The sequence below is a fragment of the Megalops cyprinoides genome, chromosome 13 (assembly GCF_013368585.1).
Source record: "Megalops cyprinoides isolate fMegCyp1 chromosome 13, fMegCyp1.pri, whole genome shotgun sequence".
NCBI lineage: Eukaryota > Metazoa > Chordata > Actinopteri > Elopiformes > Megalopidae > Megalops > Megalops cyprinoides.
The window spans coordinates 7,777,501-7,798,130 of NC_050595.1; the positions used below are offsets into that span (position 1 = coordinate 7,777,501).

General features: G+C 47.2%; 1 protein-coding gene across 4 annotated transcripts in view; it reads left to right on the forward strand.

The window, feature by feature from the left end:
• Positions 1–20,630, forward strand: part of tead1b (TEA domain family member 1b) — a 61,192-nt gene that overhangs the window by 39,784 nt on the left and 778 nt on the right. Inside the window, exons 4-13 of one of the 4 annotated variants that reach the window (XM_036543846.1) lie at positions 7,128–7,192; positions 9,173–9,235; positions 12,418–12,429; positions 13,636–13,770; positions 14,358–14,404; positions 14,626–14,687; positions 15,346–15,470; positions 16,821–16,994; positions 19,092–19,232; positions 19,883–20,035. In XM_036543846.1, the coding sequence (XP_036399739.1) occupies positions 7,128–7,192; positions 9,173–9,235; positions 12,418–12,429; positions 13,636–13,770; positions 14,358–14,404; positions 14,626–14,687; positions 15,346–15,470; positions 16,821–16,994; positions 19,092–19,232; positions 19,883–20,035 (977 nt within the window). Of the gene's footprint in view, positions 1–7,127; positions 7,193–9,172; positions 9,236–9,327; positions 9,391–12,417; positions 12,430–13,635; positions 13,771–14,357; positions 14,405–14,625; positions 14,688–15,345; positions 15,471–16,820; positions 16,995–19,091; positions 19,233–19,882; positions 20,036–20,630 lie in introns of all 4 variants that reach the window. The other 3 variants (XM_036543847.1, XM_036543845.1, XM_036543848.1) reach the window with 3 other exon arrangements.

The following is a 20,630-nucleotide window of genomic DNA, read 5'->3' on the forward strand; positions in this document are numbered from 1 at the left end:
AGCCCCCCCACCCCCCTGCGGTCCACCCCCACCCCCCGCCCCAAGCCAGGGACCTCCTGGTGAAAAGCGCCATATTGTTGGTTTTGTCCATTGTGATGCTAATGTGAGCCCGAGACCCTTGAGTCATCCATCACGCATGACAGAACAGCCAGGCTATTGTCCAGGCCTGCCCAGGATTTGTGTTCCTGCCCCACTCTGGAGCAGGGGCCGGGGCCCCGCTGCATTCTGGGAGAGGAAAAAAAAGGAACGGAAGGGATTAGGGCCGCTGCTCCTGTGTAAATACAGCGTGAGTGCGTGTACACACACACACACACACACACACACAAGCAGTAAGGCCATACAGAGACACTGACTGGAGGGCTGCAAAGTACTCCAGCAAGCAGCGCTGCCGTAGAGGCCAGGCCTTTGAAAGTGTTCCGCGGAGCATCTTTGTTGTCTTCGTTGTCTGAGCGGCGTGGAATATTAAACGGAGGTGATTGCGAGGGAATGAATCCGCATTTTACCGCCTTGTTGCGCTGTTAGGGATTTAATTAAGGTCAAGCTCAGGCGAAATTGAAATTGTGGTTCCTTGACACAGTGACGAATGACTCCGAAATTAAAATCTAATGAGAATTAATGACGGGTTCCTGTGGTGGGGGGGGCTGGGGGGGGGCGTCCGGTTCTCCAGGAGCTTTTAAAACATACGTCTCCTGCCATTGAGAGCGCATTAAGCGGGGCGGCCACATGAAGCAGGCCTTGCGTGTGTGAGGATCGGCGGTCTGTCGGCGCGCCAGGCCAAGCTTGCCCCTCCGCGCGCTGACATCATAGCCAACCACGGGACCAGATGTGAGTGCGGTCTTTCGTGCGTTTTAAAGAAGAAAAAAAAGTGCCACTACAGGAAATGAGCCCTTTCAAAATAAAAGACTGCAGCTAAGCCTTGTGTTATTAACAATCAAAGGACGTGACCAAGGCAGAGAAGGCATTTAATGTTCCATAACCTAAACAAGCACAATGTTTATCGTACGCTTAGACTTTTGAGCTTTTTGAGTGAATCATATTACCATTTAAAAAAAACTAAACCACAGATGATGGGAATTTATGATGCCTCTGGGTGGTGAATTAATTAGTTTTATTCAGATTTTTTTTATTAGTCTTTTGAGTAATGATGTAACACATTTACAAAGACATCAATGCTCCTTTTATGCTTGAAAGGGAGTCCCAGATACTGAAGGATGGCTCTGTCTGAATGCTCCAGTTGAGCGTCTCGTTGCTCTGTGGCCTCAGATCTGTCCTGGACACCAGCCCCCTCGGGTCCAGGTCAGCCAGGCGGGGTCACTGCAGGTCAGGGTGGGGCACCCATCAATCAGGGCTGCTTCAGCCTGGAACCACAGGAGCATTTGGGCTGAGTGCCGTACTAAGTAGCCATATCTGCTGTGGTTCTGATTCAGTACCCATCCTAATGCTGTGCTCTCCCCCTCTCTGACAGCACTCGTCACCCTGCTTGGCGGGATTACAAGGCTTGTAATATCACTGGAGAATAAAGGCTTCGTTTCAGAATGCTGACTTTACAGAGTACGCACGTTGTTGCAATTTTGTAAATTTTGTCAGCCTGGTCTGATGCTGTCGCTCGTTTAAACTGAATGGATACACTTATATTTTAGTATAATATAGATATATATTATCTAAATATATGAAGGCATCATACTGTTGTCACTTCTTCCAGCAGCCACTTTGGTGGGGGGTGCAGCGTTCTTGTTACATGAAATACTTTCATAGTTCATCCATGTGTACCTCGACCTACCTGCATAACTGTACACACTCACAGCTAAGCTGGGTTTAAAAAACACCAAGCAGCTTTTAAACAGCTGTTTTTCACTTGATCTGTGAGGGAGTAGCCCAGGCCAGCTCCGACATTGTAGAGTGTACAACAGTGTATTACAGGGAAAAGAAGTGGGAAAAGATGCAACCTGAAATCTGAAGTGCGAGTGTACAAAGCCTAGCGATCAGTTGGCACGTGCTGGTGAGGAACATGCAAGGCTGTAAGTTGCATACCTCAGCATCCTAAGCCCCGCCCCATAACCAACGGCATTGCCCATGCCTCCACATAAGGGAAAAAGTGGGTGGAGTCAGGACACCAAGTCAGCCCTTTTTGTGTTTGTTAGTTTGATAGTTTTGTAGTTTGTATGTCTGTGAGTCTAGGCATACAAACAAATAAAAATGATCATTTTAAAAATCACTAGCTGTTGGGTTTTGGGAAGCCCTGAGAAATAACCAATAAAATGAGGAGGAAACGGTCTCTAATTAGGGAATAAAACTCAGTAGCGCTAATTAAACTCCAGCCAACCCGGAGAAGGCCTAATGGAACACAGTGAGAATATGCCAAGGGAAACTATGTGCTGTAAATCTGTCCTAACGTTTCCACCAGCCGGGCTGTCCAAGAGGCTGCGCTCACACAGGCAGCTCCGGGGGGTGGCAGACAGAGCAGCTGTGTAAACCGGGACAGCTCGGGGAGGAGGGGGTGGGGTGGGACGGGTGAGGGGTGACTCTGCCAGGATGGGGACAGTTGTATCTGCAGACCCGAGCCCTGTGTGCAGATTTGCTTCGAGGACCGGGTCATGTCACATGGGGCGGGGGAATGCGCCGCGGCGTCTGTAAACGGCACCCAAACACAAGCTGGCAATCCGCATTCTGGCACTGTGGTGTTTTCAGCAGCAAGTAGACTGCAGTTTAACTTTAAACCGTCGTAGGCTTTTAAACTGGAGGCAGAGCTGTTTCCGCGATGTCGCACTGCGCAGAAACGCGGGGTAGGATGGCGGGGTGAGCTCTCGGGGTGTCTGTGGTCGGGGGACCCTTTCAGAGGCAGCAGTGAAAGGGTGGAGCTGTTCCGGCCCCCTCCGAATGGGGTGGCGCGGCGAGCCAAATTGGATTTGGAGCTGAATGAGAAATCAGCTGCTGCGGGACAATCCCGGGAAAAGTGGGCCGCCGGCCCCACACGGGCCTGCATTGGAGTGCCATTGATATGCCTCAGGACCTCTCGGGGTTATTGAGATTCAGAGGAAACCCTCGAGCCGCCCGGGGTCTGCTCGGGGGGTCAGGTCATAAATATCTAATCCTCTTCCTGCTGCTCTGAGTGACAACAAGAGAACTCTCTTTAAAGAGTTAAATCTCCATCTCCCTCCCCCTCATGTATACACACACACATACACACATACACACACACACACACACACATACACACACACACACGCACGCACGCACGCAAGCACTCTCACTCTTTTCCTCCTGCCAGAGAGCCTGAACTCGGTGCATGGCCAGTTGTTTGTGGCTGTGTAAAACGCATTGATTAAAGCAGTGCCTTCTCTAAGCGTGCTTCCTAGAGGAAATGCAGGAGCAGGAAGCCCTCAGTGAGGACTTCACAAAAGGTTCCTTTTTAAGTTTGACTCTTTGTCTGAGTCTTGGCCTTTTTCACTCGAACAAGGAGGCGCGGTGAAGGCTCTTCCTGAAGCCAGATCGTTTATTGACTTCCCCTGCTGAGCTCCCTAAAGAGGGGCAGAGCATTGGTGACGGAGTGGCACCCGTCCCGTCCCATCCCAGGCAGGCCGTCACCCGTTAGGCGTCACAGGAGAGCACGGGCTCCGCACAGTCATCTCAACCCAAGTTCCAGCACCCTGTGACTCACCCGCTTAGCTTCGTCATCTTTCCCCCAACAAGGAGGCACCGGTGTGACTGCTGGGAAATCGGGGAAAAGGGCGCGAGAATGAGAGTGAGAGTGAAGCTGCCCCCTCCCCCCACCGCACACCCACCCTGCTCTCAGACCCCCCCCTCCAGTGACAACTCCAGCCCAGCAGGGGGCGTCAGCAAGGTGTTGACAGGCGGTGGCAGAAAACAGTGTGGCTGAAAAGGTCACCATCACCCGGGTCACTGTTATATCTGTTATACTGATTTACTGCACCCGCAAACACTGGGGCCCACCGCGTTTAAATAAGCGCATGTGATAACAGCATTGGGGCCCAGCCTATTTAAAGAACACATGTGGAAGCATTAAGGGAAAGTGGCTTTTACGTCACGCCTCTGACCATGAGGCAGCGCTGGCTTTGATTTTTAGACTCTTAGCGTTGCCCACGTCATTAAAAAAAAAAAACAACTTGTCCCGCACGCTGCTTTGTAGTTGTGAGCTGATTAACTGTAGTTTTAAAAGTCTGTGTGGGAAATGAAAAGGGATATTGTTTGGAATCCTATGTTTTTTCCATAAAGGGTTTATACTAGGCCTGGTGAGTTTTATTTGAATGAACCTTGTAGTAATGTCTTAAAAGCTGTGAAAATAGTTAAAAGCATCTGTTGGCTTTTTTTTGTTAAAAGTGTGTAATAACAGTACATGATTTTATGGACAAATTAAAGAATCTGACATGTTGACTGATTGTAGTTAAAGGTGTGAATAAAAATGGGAGGAAAATCCTGGCATCACCCAAGTTTGCTTGAAATTGAAATGCTTTAAATGCCTTAACCCACATGCTTTAATAAGGACTGAATGGTGGAACTTTACTGGTCTCCTTCCATGCGTGGTAATCAACACCCCAAAAATAAAACAGTTGTGTCGATTAGTTTAGAGGCATTTATAAGTGAGTCCTCTAATAAACAGCGAAGGGGGGTTTGTTTGGGGGATTTTTCAGGTCGCAAATGTTGCCCACTTCGTTTCCAAAATGTTGTTTTGCACAGGACACAGGAAAGACAGCCTGCCTGCCAAGTCCCGCTGAGCGTTTTTTTTTTCCCCCAAGCTCGTGAAAAGAATGAATTATTCAGCAGTAAGCATGCTTACAGCTGGCCATTTGCGAGCTTTGATCTGGGAATGGGGCGTCTGCATGAATGCCCTTATTGTCATGTTATGTGTACACAGTGTGTGAATTATTGAAAATAGCGAGGCCCCCGCCTCATCTGGTAGAGATTACAGTGCAGGCATGCTGGGTGAAGGGCTGTAATTGAAAATCCCCAGATGCTGTTTATGTGGCCGAGGGTCACATGATCCTCTGTAGTCAGCGTGGCCTTAACAAAGTGCTCCGTGCTAAGAAAGCAAGGGCCGGGTCTCTCTCTCTCTCTCTCTGTCTGTCTCTCTTTCTCTCTCCCTTTCCTCTCTCTCGCTCCACCCCCACTCCCCTGTGCCCTCATAATGCAGATCTACACTGGAAGGGGGCGGGGGTGGTGATGGGTGTTCATGGGAGGCTCGGCCCTGTTTGAACTCTGAGTTTCCTCAGGTACAAAAAAACCGTGTCACACAAACGCTTGTTGTCTTGAAGCAGTCTGCAGTGAGACAGGCATGAGGTGGAAGGGCAGGCGAGGGGAACCCGAGACACCGAAACAGGGAAGAGGGAGGGAGGGAGGGAGGGAGAGCGCAGCCTCTTTCAGACGGCAGGTGTGGCTAATGGCCGTAACTAAAGATGTGCTACACAGACTGCACTGCCTTTCATGGGACACACCTGATCCGAGCGCGCTGGCTCAGCGAACAGCAGGTGGTGCGTTCCTTCCTCTGCACGTCCACAACGCAAACAACACGGCCTAGCAGCCAGACCGAGACTGAGACGTCACGCCGCGGCTTCTCTCTGCCTCCTTTATGACCTCACTGTCTTCGCGACACATTATTATCGTTATTATTTAGTCATTAATATCCGGAGGCAGCTTGGTCCGTTTGGCTGTCAGCTGTAATTTCTCTTTTCCTGAAGGCTCTTTAGCTCTGGGCACATCCCTGTGCAGTGATGGTGGGTTTTGGAGGTGCAGCTGAAGAGACACCATCTTTGCAATAAGAGCACCTGTTTGAATCCTGTTAAGGGACATGCTCAGTCTGCAATGTTCTCATGTGCGGCTAAAGCCAGAGCGTTTATAATTGAATAAATATGTATCCACAGTGTTTTTGTAGAAGCATATTTCATGTTTTTCATCCAAAGTTAACACTGCTTCCAGCTCTGCTACAACCTACTACTTATAATAATACTAATGCTAATAGTATGTGACAGTATTATACCATACAATACAGTATTATACAAGACAGTATTTTTTATTAGTAGTATCGTAAGTATAATGCTAATTACTTAGTGCAAGTGAAATGTTTATTTCAGTTTATTTCAGTTTATTTCAGGCTAAGCAGTTTGCCGAAGGGCGCAGCAGCAGTGCTGTGTTTCCCCTCGCCTCTTTCGGCGCTCTGTCATTGGGGAATCTCTGAGGGTTCCCTTTCTTGAGGAGAACGCTTCAGTGTTTGCACACAGACTGCGCGACGCTTTATGCGAGGCGGAGAGCGCGATGGAGGCTATCGCGTTCGGCTAAACGGGAAAACACGCTCCGCTTAAAAAGCTCATCAGTCAAACCGCGTGAATGGGGGAACAACGAGCTTCTATGGAAACCTCTGACTAGAACCGGGGGAGTTAATTTGGCAGTGCTTCCTCACCTACAATTTGTGTAATAGTTTTGTGTTGGTGGTATGCTATTAACATATGAAAAGGCGAAGCAGGGGTCGCTGTGCGCACGGCGCGGGTAATTAGGAAAGAGTGGAGGGCAGGAGAATGTTAGGAGCCGCCATTAATTGGAAATCACTACAGAAATGGCTACAAAGCTATGGGTTAATTATAACTTAGCGAGAACAGTGCCGCTTTAAACGAGTACATCTGTTGCATTCATTTCTGCAACAGTGTGACTGGCAGGATATGTTTCCTTTCATTGAGTCTTTAAAGAAGCTGTGATTGAATGCTGTTTGATGCAAAAGGCTGTAATACGTGGCTTTTCTGATGGAAATACTAGTCACGCTTTTGTATCCAAATGTGATTGTTTGTATGTTTTTATGTGAAATGTGTGCATATAAAATGTCAACATTTGTAAGTTTTATACATTTAAATGAATGTGGTTACGCAACTAGTCTGGTACAAACACCATCTACCTGCGGAATACGTACTCCTCTGTGGTCCTCTGCTGGATGTGGTTAGCTGTTGTGACGTTAGTCTTTGTTAGGACTTTGCTTGTTGAATAGATATGAGATGTGAGGCATAAGATGGACCAGGATGCGTAATTGAGTTTGTGCATTTGCATTTTATGAAGTGAAATGGTGGAGATGGAGGTACTAATGCATGGTGTTTTAATGAAACATCCCTTTCATTTTCTCCCCAAAGGTCGGAACGAGTTGATAGCCAGGTACATCAAGCTGCGGACGGGGAAGACGAGGACGAGGAAGCAGGTAAGCATGGCCGCCGGGGACGGGTGCATGTGGCCGGGGCGGGGGCGGGGGCAGGGGCAGGGGCAGGGGGCCGAGGGCAGGGGGGGAAGGGTGCTGGTGGTTTTGGCTGCACTGACTGCCTGCGTTTGAATGGGGCCCCCAGCACGATGCAGTGGCAAGGACCGGCTCAGCCAGCCTGCCTGGCATTTCTGTGCGCACCGCATGAAAACGCTCTGCCAAGCTTCTGCACCTTGCAGCAGACACGCACCCGATGCCTGACACACACACACACACACACACACACACACACACACACACATACAAATGCATGCACGCATGCACACTGTCCTTCACTGAAACAGACACACACATCCCGCACAATCTTTGCTCCTCATGCCTCAATAAAGAATCGCACTTTAAACACTGACTAAATACAAGAATGAAGAGTGAAATTCTGCTAAAGATAGAGAACTGCAATTCACAGAAAAACAGAAGCCCAAATTAGCATTTAAGAATATTCAGATTTAAAGCTCTAAAATTCTAATTCTAAAACTTTTCTGTGGGCTCTTAATCAGAAATAAAATGGTAAAAATATCAGTTTAAACATTTCACCTTAACAGTATTTTCTCTGCATCCGCAGTAAAGCTTTCAGGAAAGCAGAGTTCTAACAAGCTTACATGGCTTATCAGATGGTTTTAAAATACTTCTCTCTATAAATGGTATTAAAGGGAGCAAGGCCAGGAGATCATGGTAATTCTCCAGCAGAAGTCCTTCCTGTAGCTGCTGGCTGGAAGGTGCACGATGCCACAGATGTCTACATGGTAAAAGCAGAGCTCCAAGCAGCCTGAATGTAGACATGAAAGTGTGATAGGGAAGCCATCATATCTAATGACTTTGTCTTTGTTTTCCACTGCCTAAGGAAGGACTCAAGGCATGTCTCATTTAAATAAGTCATCATGCCTTTATTCTTCCAATCATCACAAATATTGAACTGAAAAAGAAAATGTATATGTACATTTTATCTCTGAAACCCATGTGATTGAATGCTGTTAAACGCAGGAAGTGAGGGACTTCTGCCCTCAAGGAAGCAGAATCAAAAATGGATCTTTCCAAATCGGCACGCTGAATTCTCAAGTGTTAAAAACAGCTTATTTTGAGGTGACAGCATACAGTTAAAAACCACATAACTGCTAAAACAATCACTGATCGCATATAACCCCCCCCCCCCCCCACACACACACACACCCGTGAGGTCTGAAATTGCTGCGGTCTTCATGTGAAGATAGGGAATAATAGCACATGATGCCCCTGGCATTTCATTAACACGTCGTTCTCGGGCATCCGTCTGCGCTGCGTGAGCCGCCATTGGTCTGATTAAAAGTGAGAGAGCGGCAGGGGTGCAAATGAGATGCAGTTCACCATTTCCCCAACCCGGCCCCTCCTGGGAGGGGAAGCTCTGCACCCCCGCCCCCGCCCCCCAAAACCCCCACCACCTCTCTCTCCCTTCTCATCTTGTCTCTTCCAATTATTACCAGTCATTAATCATTATTAACACACATCGTCGGGTAACGTCCCGCCGTACGGCCCGCGCAACGTCCGAGCGCTAATTAAAGCCCGCCGACGTGCACAGTGCGCTAGGCCCTGACACAGCGCAGACCAAGTGCCAAGGATGCCTGCAAAACCAGCCCGCTTGAGCTGAGCACGCAGTAGCACAAAGAAACACGCCACCGCACCAAGCTAGCATGGCAGAGGAGACGGGTGTCCCTCTTAATTCACACACTCGGCTCGCTTCAGAAACGGTGGCGAGCGAGCCAGCGCGCGGGATGCTGAGTGCTCGGTGGCTGGCTGCGAATCTCCTGTCATTGCGCTGGCTGAAGGGACCTTGTACGCTCTCTCAAGTGTTCTCTGCAGTTTACATGTGTACATTTTTTTTTTTACATTTTTGGTTTTCTTGTTTTTGTTTTTTTCCTTTTCTTTTTCATGAATTTGGAAAAAATGGAGGTGTCTAGTCACATACAGGTCTTAGCAAGAAAGAAAGTTCGAGAAATTCAAGCTGCCATCAAGGTAGGTCTGACTCTCCCCGGTCGCAGGGGGGGCTTTTCATCGCCATGGTTACAGGCTGTTCCTTTGTTTCCCTCCCTCCCCCTACCCCGCAGGTGTCTAGTCACATTCAGGTTCTTGCCAGAAGGAAATCTCGTGAGTTTCATTCCAAGCTAAAGGTATGCGCTTCTCTGCTTTTGGGCTCGTGGTTGCTATGCGTCTCACTTCCTGTTTCCCCTGGCGACGGGATGAAAGCCTGTTGCTGCAATCCCCTTAACTTAGATTCCCTGCATGTGACTGTCTGTTAAGCTTTCCTAATTCACTCCCCCACCCCCCACCCCACCCCACCCCACCCTACCCCCCTGCATCTGTAAGCGCTCCTCTCCCAGCCCTTAAATGTGATTTTTTTTTTTTTTTTTTTTTTTTGGTCCGTTTGTGTGTCTTGCCTGTTATTGACAAATAAGTGCATTTGCTTTGAGCAGAACATGGAAGACGACAGCTGCTTTTGATCTATTAATAACTCGGAACATAGAATTCCTGTTCATATTAGCCAAGTGCTCTTATGGCAAATTTGAAGAGGACGTGTGCTGTAAAAAAAATAATTAATACGGATACGAAACGCAGTATCCTCTGGAGAGTGAGGTTAGCAAATATTACAGATCTGCTCCGATGAGGAAGGCAGAAAGTTGCAGAGAGAAATGCTTTTCTGGAAGCACTAAAAGATGTGTTCACTTTTGAAAATGTTCCTTTGTAAATAATTTAATGACTTGTGCTATCAGTTTGGAATTAAACGTATGTATTACTGCCTCAAATGCTCAAATAAAAGTGAGTATGTTTGGCCAAAAATACTGGAACTTAAGAAAAATATATGCTCAAAACTGTAGATGAGAAAATATGCTCAAAACAAATGACACGTTGTCGGTTTGTTTGTCCGAATGTCTTGCCTCCCTGCTGGTTGGCGTGATGTTGCAAAACAGATGTTACAAGCTTAGTGGGAGCATAGTGGGGGGGGGGGGGAGGCTTTCTGGGTTAATAGGCCCGCATGCTGGCAAGATGCACTGGCTGTTGGTGATCGGCTGAACACTGAGAGTTCAAAGGTCGTCGGTTACAGTGGCGTCCGCTCGCTGCGCTGTGGCGGGGGGGGGGCAGGGGCAGGGGGGCTTGCGGCCTGGCCTGTGAGAGAATGAAACGTTTCCGGCACTTGTGCTCTTTCACGCTTTCGGTTTAGGCAGTAATGCTCCTGCCGTCTCGCGTGGAACGTTCTGGAGCAGCGAAAGACGCGAGGCTGCCTCAGCTACAGCGCTCCTTTCCTTTGTCCTGTCTTTATCGTCAACCTACTGGCTGTCACCTGCTGTCCTTATGCCTCCCGCTTGCGTGAGCGTAGTGAACATCTCCCAGTTTCGTAAGGCCGTATCTGTATATCAGCCATCTGTGATTATGACTAAGTGTTTACTGGAGTTCCTTTAATGCATTTCCTCAGCCTGCATTGTACAATATCACCTTAATAATGTAAAATTCCCAGGGCAAAGGGTCTCGTTCTGCAGTGAAATAAAATGATATCATAGATATAATGATCTTATTGGATCGAAATTAAAATATCCTGTAGGATATTTTCGTATGGGCTGAATTGGGTTATGTATGTGTATTTGATGGTGCTTCACAGGTTTTTTTTTTTTTTTTTTTTTTTTTTTTTTTTGAAAGAGATGGCCAGCCCTTTTGATTGGCGTACTTTCTAATTTCCCAGTGCTCTCTGATGGATTAATGACCGCTCATTAGCGGGTGCGCGGGTCATTCGGGGACACCGTCGCAGGCCCAAATAAAACAGCCCTCTCTTTTTCCCGCGCGCCTCTGTCAGCCCTCATCTAAAGCAAATTAGGGAGGAGAGATGGAGAGAAGAACTCGAGCTCAGGGGCCTCTATTTGCGGGCGAGTGCCATTGTAAAGCCTTCCTCCCTGTTTTCTTACACGGCTGCGGTGTGGAGTGAAATGACTGCCATTACCGGCCTGTACTCTGTCTCCGCCAAAATGAAGGGATACTCTCACATACAAAACACCTGATGGAGCAATCCACTGCTTTTTGGGCACTGGGGAGATTGATCAACAAAAATTGTGCTGGTGATGTATTGCTATTATTAAAAAACGCCCCCCCCCCCCCCGTTATTTTTGTGGCTGCTGGATTACACCACAGGTTGGCTGATAACTACCAGATCATTGCTCTGCTGTAACCTACATATATTCTGTACTGTTAAGTTGTGCAAAATATGAAAATGCTCCCTAAATGACAAAACAGTATGCAGATTATGTAAGTGGGTTTATGATTTTGCTTCAAAGGTAGTCTGTCTTGAGTATGGTGGGGAATATGCTGTGTCAATTATTGTCTGTAATGCATATTTTACATTACTGATGTGGTGCACAGCATACTAATGGAGTGCTGTTGCAATTTTCCATTTACCATCAGATTTTTCAAAAACATACATTCCACAGGATCTAGAACGCATAAATATATACTGTGTATTTTATAGAATTAATCCATAATCTGCAATGAGAAATTGATATGTCTGATGGGCATAAATCGTACTATAGCTGCTGAAAATATTGCCTTTTTAATTTCTTGCCATAGTATTAAATTTGGCTGCAAGTGAAATCCACAGTCTGGTATGACCTCTTTATTGGAATATGGTCAAATACTGTCAGTCCAGAAAAATGTGCAAGCCTTTGGTTTTACGATTTTCAAGAGGCCAAATGCATCGCTAACATTTTTTGGCATGTTATGATTGGAGTATTCAGCTAATTCCTCCTACACTTACAGGTGTTGCGACGTAACTGACCGGTTTTCTGTTAAGCTCCTATACCTTCATGTGGTCAGTTCTGCAGAGCTGTCAGCCGAACCGATTTGTTGCATTCAGGAAAAAAATCGACACACATGGATTCAGCAAAAACTTTAGCAAAATTGGTCTCACGGGGCGATGCATGAAGCCCTCAGGGGGCAGCCTCATCTGGACTCACAGTAAACACTCACATGTGTGCGACGGTGTTAGAGCAGCCAGGAGGAGGACACGGGCACAGACACGGGCGTAGTCCACGGCGGGACCAGTCCCCGCTCCTGCGGAGTGCGTTTTCAGTGCCGTGCTCCTCGTACCTTGTTGTGGTTCCCCCCCAGTCTGTAGGGTTGAAAAATCACACTGAATCTCGTTTGTTTGCATCCAGGTCACGAGCATGGTAAGTACAAGCCCCACCCCTCCCCCCTTTTGCACGCCACGGCTGCGCTTTGGCCCGCCTGCAGGCACACGGTGTTTCTTGCTGCCGGCTCGTAGCTTAGCAGCTCCAAAACTTCCGCTTTCCTGGTGGGTTTCGGCTGGCTCCGCCCTCCTTGTCCACCTCAGTTCATAGCTCTTGCCAGCATGCTCGACCCCCCCCCGGTGTCTGCTTGTTTAAACCCTTCCTCTCTACTCTGCCCCCTCCTCCCGCCTGCCCCGCCCAGGGCGGCCCAACAGCTGCTCCCTGCATCTGAGGTGCGCTGACATTTCCCCCTAAATGTTCATGAAACATTTAAGACTCTCTGCTTGCTCTGCTCTCTGCTGGAAGAGGAAACTGCAGGGTTTCTCTGCAGTGCAGCAGTAATACAGGCACAGCAAAAGGACACGAAAAGTTATGGGTCTGCCAAGCAGTTACTCCCTGCTGTCCTAGTGCACTGGGACCTGCACAACATGCAACAACATGTATCATATTACATGTAACATGTAGCAGCATATACCATTGATCTGTTAGGAATCCATTCAGGCTTTGCCAATGAGAGAAGAGAGCTAATTGTAAGGACCCCAGTGATACAGAATATTTGCCTAGGTGATCAGTCTTTGAAGAGTGTAGTTAAGAAATGCAATACCATAAGAGGGAGTTTGGAGGTTCTTGTGCAGATTCTTTATCATGACCAGTGTCCTCCAGAATAAAGGACTTCAAAGTAGACTTGCGCTGGAACTGGATGTCCAGTGGAAGAATGGATGTCAGTGGCTGCCTACAAACAATACCAGCATTCACCTACGCCCCAGCGTAAGAACTTGTATGTACAAACGCTGGGTGTTTTACCTGTGAGCTGCTCTTAAGTGCATACTGGCACTTCACTGTGTCCCGCTATTGACGGGAATTCAATTCTTTGCACTTAATGGCACATTCCTTTAAGAAGGAAAAGGCGACTGGAAAGGTGGCTGCAATGCGTTCTTCCGCTGCACATCCTCTCTGTCTGCTATTGTGGGTGGCTCCTGTGTGTGTGTGTGTGTGTGTGTGTGTGTGTGTGTGTGTGTGTGTGTGTGTGTGTGTATGTGTGTATGTGTGTATGTGTGTGGCTGTCCTGTTGTTTGCTGCCAGTCTCCTGAGCCCCCCCCGCCCCTCCCCACGAGTGCTAAAGCCCTTTGTGAAACGCTGTTGAAGGATCAAACCGTGAAGGACAAGGCCCTCCAGAGCATGGCCTCCATGTCGTCGGCGCAGATCGTCTCCGCCACCGCCATCCACAACAAGCTGGGCCTGCCGGGCATCCCACGGCCCGCCTTCCCCGGAGCCGCTGGGGTAAGAGGCCTGCTAAATTTGGCCCTCTCAGGCCACCATCCACAGTAGTCACCAGGGCTGAGCACCTGTCCAGAGGGATGGCAGCCACTGCACTGACACTCTTACATTACATTGCTTTTACATTACGTTCATTTAGCAGACACTCTTATCCAGAGTGACTTCCCGCCCAAAAGAAGTGTATCTATTCAAGTTGAATGAGCAATAGTGTAAGACCAGGCTAACACACTCCCAGACCAGCGAGTGTGAGCATAACACTATCCAAGCCCTACCACAAGTTAACTTGTGCAACCTGACAAGACGAGGGAAGCCAGGTATACTACCATACATCAGTCACTAGTTCACAGAATCCAAAACGCATACTGATACTACAAATAAAATAAACAGCAACTAATACAGTACATTTTACACACATCTCAAAGGACCTGAACACGTGATAAGCTCACAGATAAAAATGAACATTAAGATGGGCTTGATCTCATGCTTTGTGAAAGCCCCTGTGTGAAAGTAACAGCTGTGTGTATGTGTGTGTTGCTGTGTTTGGATGGGTGGGGATGCCTTGGTTGTCCATTTATTTACCTGTTTTCTAGTTTTGGCAGGGTATGATATCGACGGGCCAGCCCGGATCCTCACAAGAGTGAGTGCTGTCTTTGTCTTTGTCTTTCTTACACGCCACTGTTTCCTCTTTCTCTGGAATCAGTGGCAGCAGATCCTGTATTCTTGGGCAGAATGCGGGGGCAGTTTAAGGAGCTTTGTGCTGCCGCCGTGACGTTGCTAATTCCCTGAATGTGTTTTGTTTCAGATGTTCCAAACCATGCCTTGTTCTCATGTTGGTTTTTTTTCCCCCTCTTGCACTAGCATTAAGCCGTTTGCCCAACAGGCCTATCCTCTTCAGCCAGCAGTCACAACACCCATTTCAGGTACGAGTTTTAACCCCCTTGCATAGAAACCGTTTGCATGCACTGTTTATGTCCTCACTTTAAGTGTATGGATACGCAGTGTGACTATAACAGTTTATTAGCTCAAAGAGGGGCTCTGGGAGATAGGGGAAGCTCAGGGGAAGTGTTTCACTAGCTGTACTATATTTCTAACCCTGCCATGCGAGGGCTGTTATTGGTTCCAGATTGCTGGCTCCGGTTAAACACACCCCCTGTGGTTTATTCTCATACCTCCCCAGCTTTTCCAGAAAATGCAAAACGAATTGCAAGCTCCAATTAGATACGCACATTACGTGGTAATTCTTAGGAAAACAACTGTTGACTTCATTCAGAGAACAGCCCCTTGCACTGCTTAATCCCTAACATATTTTTGTGAGATTTGTGGCCGAGACTAGAAGAAACAAACACAGAAATTATAGTGCCTCTCACTTGAGCTAGCGAGTGTTTGGCTCCTGCAGTAATGATGTTCTACCACTAGAGGTCACAGCCATTTCAGTATTCTGTATTAAGTGTTTCACTTCCACTCATGACTTGTTTTACTGGTGTGCCATCTGGGCCTAGCGAGCAGGATATAGCTGAAATTTAATACTACAGATGAATGGCAGGAGTGCTGACCGGCTGTGTTTTTGGGGGCCCTCAGGGTATGAGCCCCCCACAGCCCCGGTGCCCACCGCCCCTGCCTGGCAGGGTCGCTCCATCGGGACGTCCAAACTGAGGCTGGTGGAGTTCTCCGCCTTCCTGGAGCAGCAGCGAGACCCAGACTCTGTGAGTACCCATTCTGCAGGCTTTTCCCCCTCCCCCACTGTCAGTGCAGACCCGAACCGGTGGAGCCCGGAACACTGCAGCCAAAGGCGGGCTCCTGCTTAGCACGCAGAGGGTTTCATCTGAGATCTGAAGAAGCTGTTACAGTCTGTTACCTGTACCTGGTTGTCATAGAGGTTGCATGACAGTCCACAACAAACAGATCACCTTGCGTCCCCCTCCAGCCCACTGGCATATTTTGCCATCTCAGGAAAACCACTGTGTTGTGGTGCCAGAAACTGCCATGCTTCATCTGTGACCCCAGATTGCAGGTAGTACACTGTATGCACCACCTTACCCTTCAGATACTGGAGGTATCACAGGACATGACTTGTCAAGTACATCACAAGACTGGGGTAACGTGTAGATCCTTACTTAAATAGTTACTTACTTAAATGCCTGGGTGTCTGGCAACAGAGGAGTGGCTTATCTTGCCCAATTTACCCCCCCCCCTTTCCTTTGCATTACAAATAGCATGTTACTCCTAACAGATCTCATGAAAGTGTAACGCAACATCCCTTTTTATGTGAGGGGCCTAGTGAGAGCTATACAAAGGTACAGCATCAGCAACTGTGAGCTTATTTTCTGAGAAGTGGGTATGCATCCTTTCTCATTTGGTTTGGATGGGGGTGATCCGTCATGGTTTGTCTGCATTCCCAGGTGATTTTTATTTTTCAATTGATAGTGCACGACAGATGCAATTCATCTTATGTTCGGCTACAATATGTGAAATGTTAGTGGGCTTCAAAGGTTCGGCTGGTGGTGGCATATACAAAAAAAAAAATGCTGCTGAACTAAAGGGGCGACGGAGGCTTTGAAACAACCCTAGTAATAGGATCTGAGAAATGCCGCTCTCTTTGATTCCCGGCATTTTTCAGAATTGTTGCAATCGCTTCAGAATTACCTTTCCGCAGGTTTTCGGCTCCTAATCTCAACGTTGCCACCAGGCACAGAATTGCATCCAGAGGGACCAGAAAGAACAGTATACAATATCGAGTGTATTCCTGAATCATTAGAAGGAATGAACAAGCCAATCTGAAGGAAATGGGTTTGATTCCTATAAGGGGCAGTATATGGGGAGTCGATGACTTGACAATGAACATCTAAGACCTCCAGTGAATTTATCTGAAAGTCAAAGCACTTGACCTGGTATTCATAAAAAAGAATCTTTGTTAAGGAACTGTTTTTGCCCTTTCTTAAATGTTTTTGGTCAGTAGTTTTGATTCACTGTCACAGTTAACGTAACAGTAGCACACAGAAAACAGCTAACTTCAGAGTGAAGTGGTTCTAAAGTTGTTTCCTCCTCTCTGACAGTACAACAAGCATCTCTTTGTGCACATCGGACAGACGAATCACTCCTACAACGATGCGTTGCTGGAGTCGGTGGACATTCGTCAGATTTATGACAAATTCCCTGAAAAGAAAGGCGGGCTGAAGGAGCTGTTTGGCAAGGGCCCACAGAACTCCTTCTTCCTTGTCAAGTTCTGGGTGAGTTTCACTGTGGGAGAACCTTTAGCCCACCCAGTGGCCGATCAGTAAGTGTGTGTGTGTGTGCATGTGCGTGCATGTGTGTGGCTACGTAGAGGCAGGTCTGAAAGGCTGGTGTGCACGTGTGTGTGTGTGTGTGTGTTGGGGGGGGGGGGGTTGTTTATATAGAGGCAGGTCTAAAAGGCTGCTGTGTGTGTGTGTGGTTATGTAGAGACAGGTCTGAAAGGCTGCTGGGTGTGTGTGGGTGTGTGTGTGTGTGTGTGTGTGTGTGTGTGTGTGTGTGTGTGTGTGTGTGTGTGTGTGTGTGTGTGGTTATGTAGAGGCAGGTCTGAAAGGCCTCAGTAAGTCTCTCTTTGAGCAGTGCTGCCTGGGCATCTCTGGGGCTTTTTGTTTGAACACCTGCCTGCCGTCTGAAAGGTGCAGGGGATTGTGGGAAAGAGGGAGTGACACACAGCACGTCCAGCATCCATCTTCCTCTCCACATTCAAACATTCTCCATACAATGCAGCACAGTAATCCCATTCTCACTGTTCATTCACTCAAGAGTTATTCCTGCACTCTTCACAAATGGATGTCCATCAGCGTTTCACAAAGAGTTATGTACAATAGCATCAAGGTAACATTTCTTTATTCAACTTTTGGTGTTTGGTGAGACCAGCTGACATCTGGGGAAAAGGATTGCCATTACATTTTCTGTAGGATATAAAGCAAACATTACACATCTTCCTTCACTAGAACATTGTATATGGGTTGCAGTTGGATGCAAATCACTGAAGAAAATAAAAACAAATTAATTTGCATAAAAAGATTCAAAGCAGCAATCTCGGGTCAATAATTATTAATATTCATGTCTTAGGACTGTGTAGAGTGGATCCGCTATTAATATGCATTGATATAAAGCCATTGTGTGATATGCAAGAAAAAAAAAAATGAATCACAGAATTCTTTTGTGTAGAAATCTAAAGAGGTGAGCCCATTATTCAGGTGCGGAAAATTGAAGAAAGCTCAGCACAGCTCAGTACGTGCATGTGAAATACGGGATCCTGTATCTGAACCCGTGCAAGCAAAACGACACAGGATCAAAGCCCCCCGCTAATTCTGTTTAATATTTCAAAACAATGGAGCGGGCCCGCTGCTAATAGCTGTTTAAACATTGCTCGCGCTTTACCCGAATGCAAAAAAACGCTAACCGGCAGCGGCCGGCGAAGTGAGCGCGGCGGGCACAGCGAGCCCGTTCGCATTCTTTGAAGTGCTGGGTGGATCTGAATTTCAAATGAAACGCACAAATCTGCACAATAATGCCCCCTCTGAATATTTTCACCAAATATAACCGCAGCTTTTAATGAAGGCGCTGAATGCCCGAGGAGCGTGTTTGCTCTTTACGGCAGTAATGAACACGGCGTTCCCGGCCCAGACGCTCGGCTTGATGCGAGTAAACGTTCATTAGTATCACAAATTTGCCATTTAATAACTTTGTTTCCATTCTTGTCCTTAAGATCTTGTTTTTTTTCCACAGTTGGTTGGTGCTTAATTGTGTATTATGTTAATAACGGCTTAATCAAAGAGCAGTGAATTCAGTCTGAAAGACTTAAGTATTGTAAAAAAAAAAAAAAAAGTGCAGATCGTAAAGTTATTCTGTTGTAGCCATTCAAAAGATAGGCAGCAGGACCACACGGGTGAGGCACAAAAGGATTACTATTGTGTAGGCAGTCTAGCCAATCAGAAGTCGGAGCAGTTTTTTTCCTCTGATAGTGAAGTACAGTTGCTGGGAAATTCACTGCAAGCTGAGAAGGAAGAAGCGTGCGTGGCCCAGTTTTGCGGAGCACCAGTAGAGGGCAGTGTTGCTTCAGTGCATAATCTTGGAGTTGATGTTTGCATTAGTTTGTATTTTGTGGCTTTTTATTACAATTAATGCAGAACAATAGCAGGATATTGATGGAGGGAAGACTAGGAACATTTACATTCAGGTGAAAATATATAATGTAATGTTCCATATATAACACATGGGGCTACAAATATAAAATACTACTACTACACACACACATACATATATATATATATGATCTTGTCTCATGACCCATCTGTTTTGGTCCCCAGGCTGACCTGAACTGCAACATACAGGACGATGCTGGGGCCTTCTACGGCGTCACCAGCCAGTACGAGAACTCGGAAAACATGACCATCACCTGCTCCACAAAGGTCTGCTCCTTCGGCAAGCAGGTGGTGGAGAAGGTGGAGGTGAGTGGCTGAATCGAACGCGATACAAACACGGAAGCATACGTGCCGGCCGCACTGCGCTGAAGAAGGGGTCACCTTAACATGCATTGTGCTGCAGAGAAGGCATTGACATGCTGCTACACTTTTGGATGGCATAAATATCACAGGGGTTACTGCCGAATGGTGTTGAAACAGCTGGTTTAAACCAGAATGTGTAACAGGTATTGAAGCAGTTGCTTACGCTTAGGTGGAGTGTAACACCCACAGAGGCTCAGTGAATAGGACTATAGTCTGCCCCCTGGTGGAGCAGCAGGGTACTGGGTATGGGTTGTGGATTCCTAGTGTCCGTTAAGCTGTCATTTACGCTTCACATCACCCATATCTCTTCAGGAGTAATAATTCGTTTGTGGTGTCCTCTCTTTTTCCCTTTTTTTTGGATGTCTTAATTGTGATTTTAAATTTCTTCGTTTTTAATAAACATATTTACTGTCACTATCTTTTTGCTGTTATTGTTTTGCTTTGTTTTTAATGATAAGCACTATTGGTAATCTTTATTTTTTTATTGGTAATATTTTTAATCATTACTTTAGATATTACTAGATCATTACCAGATATAGCCACAGGGTGGGCTGAACGACCAGTGTTCTTAGGCTCCTCTTCCTCTTTGCCAGACGGAGTACGCGCGGTTCGAGAACGGCCGCTTCGTGTACAGGATAAGCCGGTCGCCCATGTGCGAGTACATGATCAACTTCATCCACAAGCTCAAGCACCTGCCTGAGAAGTACATGATGAACAGCGTCCTGGAGAACTTCACCATCCTACTGGTAAGGCCAGCTGTCCGTCAACATCCCTCTCTCCTCCCAGTAGACAGCCAATCCCCTGCATCTTGGGGCAGTGTCAAATCCATGGCCCCGCCCCGCTGTTCTGGTCTGACTAGAGCAGGGCTGGGTTGAGTGAAGCTGAAAGGAGAGGTGGTACTGGGGGACCCTGGGAGAGGAACATGGAGTACCCGCCTGGCCTGTCATTACCCACATTCCTGTGGGGGGGTTGGGAGGTGCATGGGGACAGCAGGGGCCCAGGGAGAACAGAGAGGACCTTCCTCTAGCTGTCACAGAGAGGATTTAAAGGCCATTCCTCACTGCAGAAGGGGCCCTCTACACATATGTGGGACTACACTCTGTGCAGCACTCTTGTGTCCTTACCCTTTGTACTTCTTTCAGGTCTGTGCCATGTGTGATCCATGTCTTACGTTTAAGTACTTATTCACACAAGTGCCACCTTTTTAATTCTGGAGTTACGGCATACTAAAGATGCAAGTGACCAGGAATTGTAATGACATAATTCATTACATTACATTACATTATTGGCACTTAGCAGAGCCATTTATCCAGAGTGACTTACATAGGTTATGACTTTTTT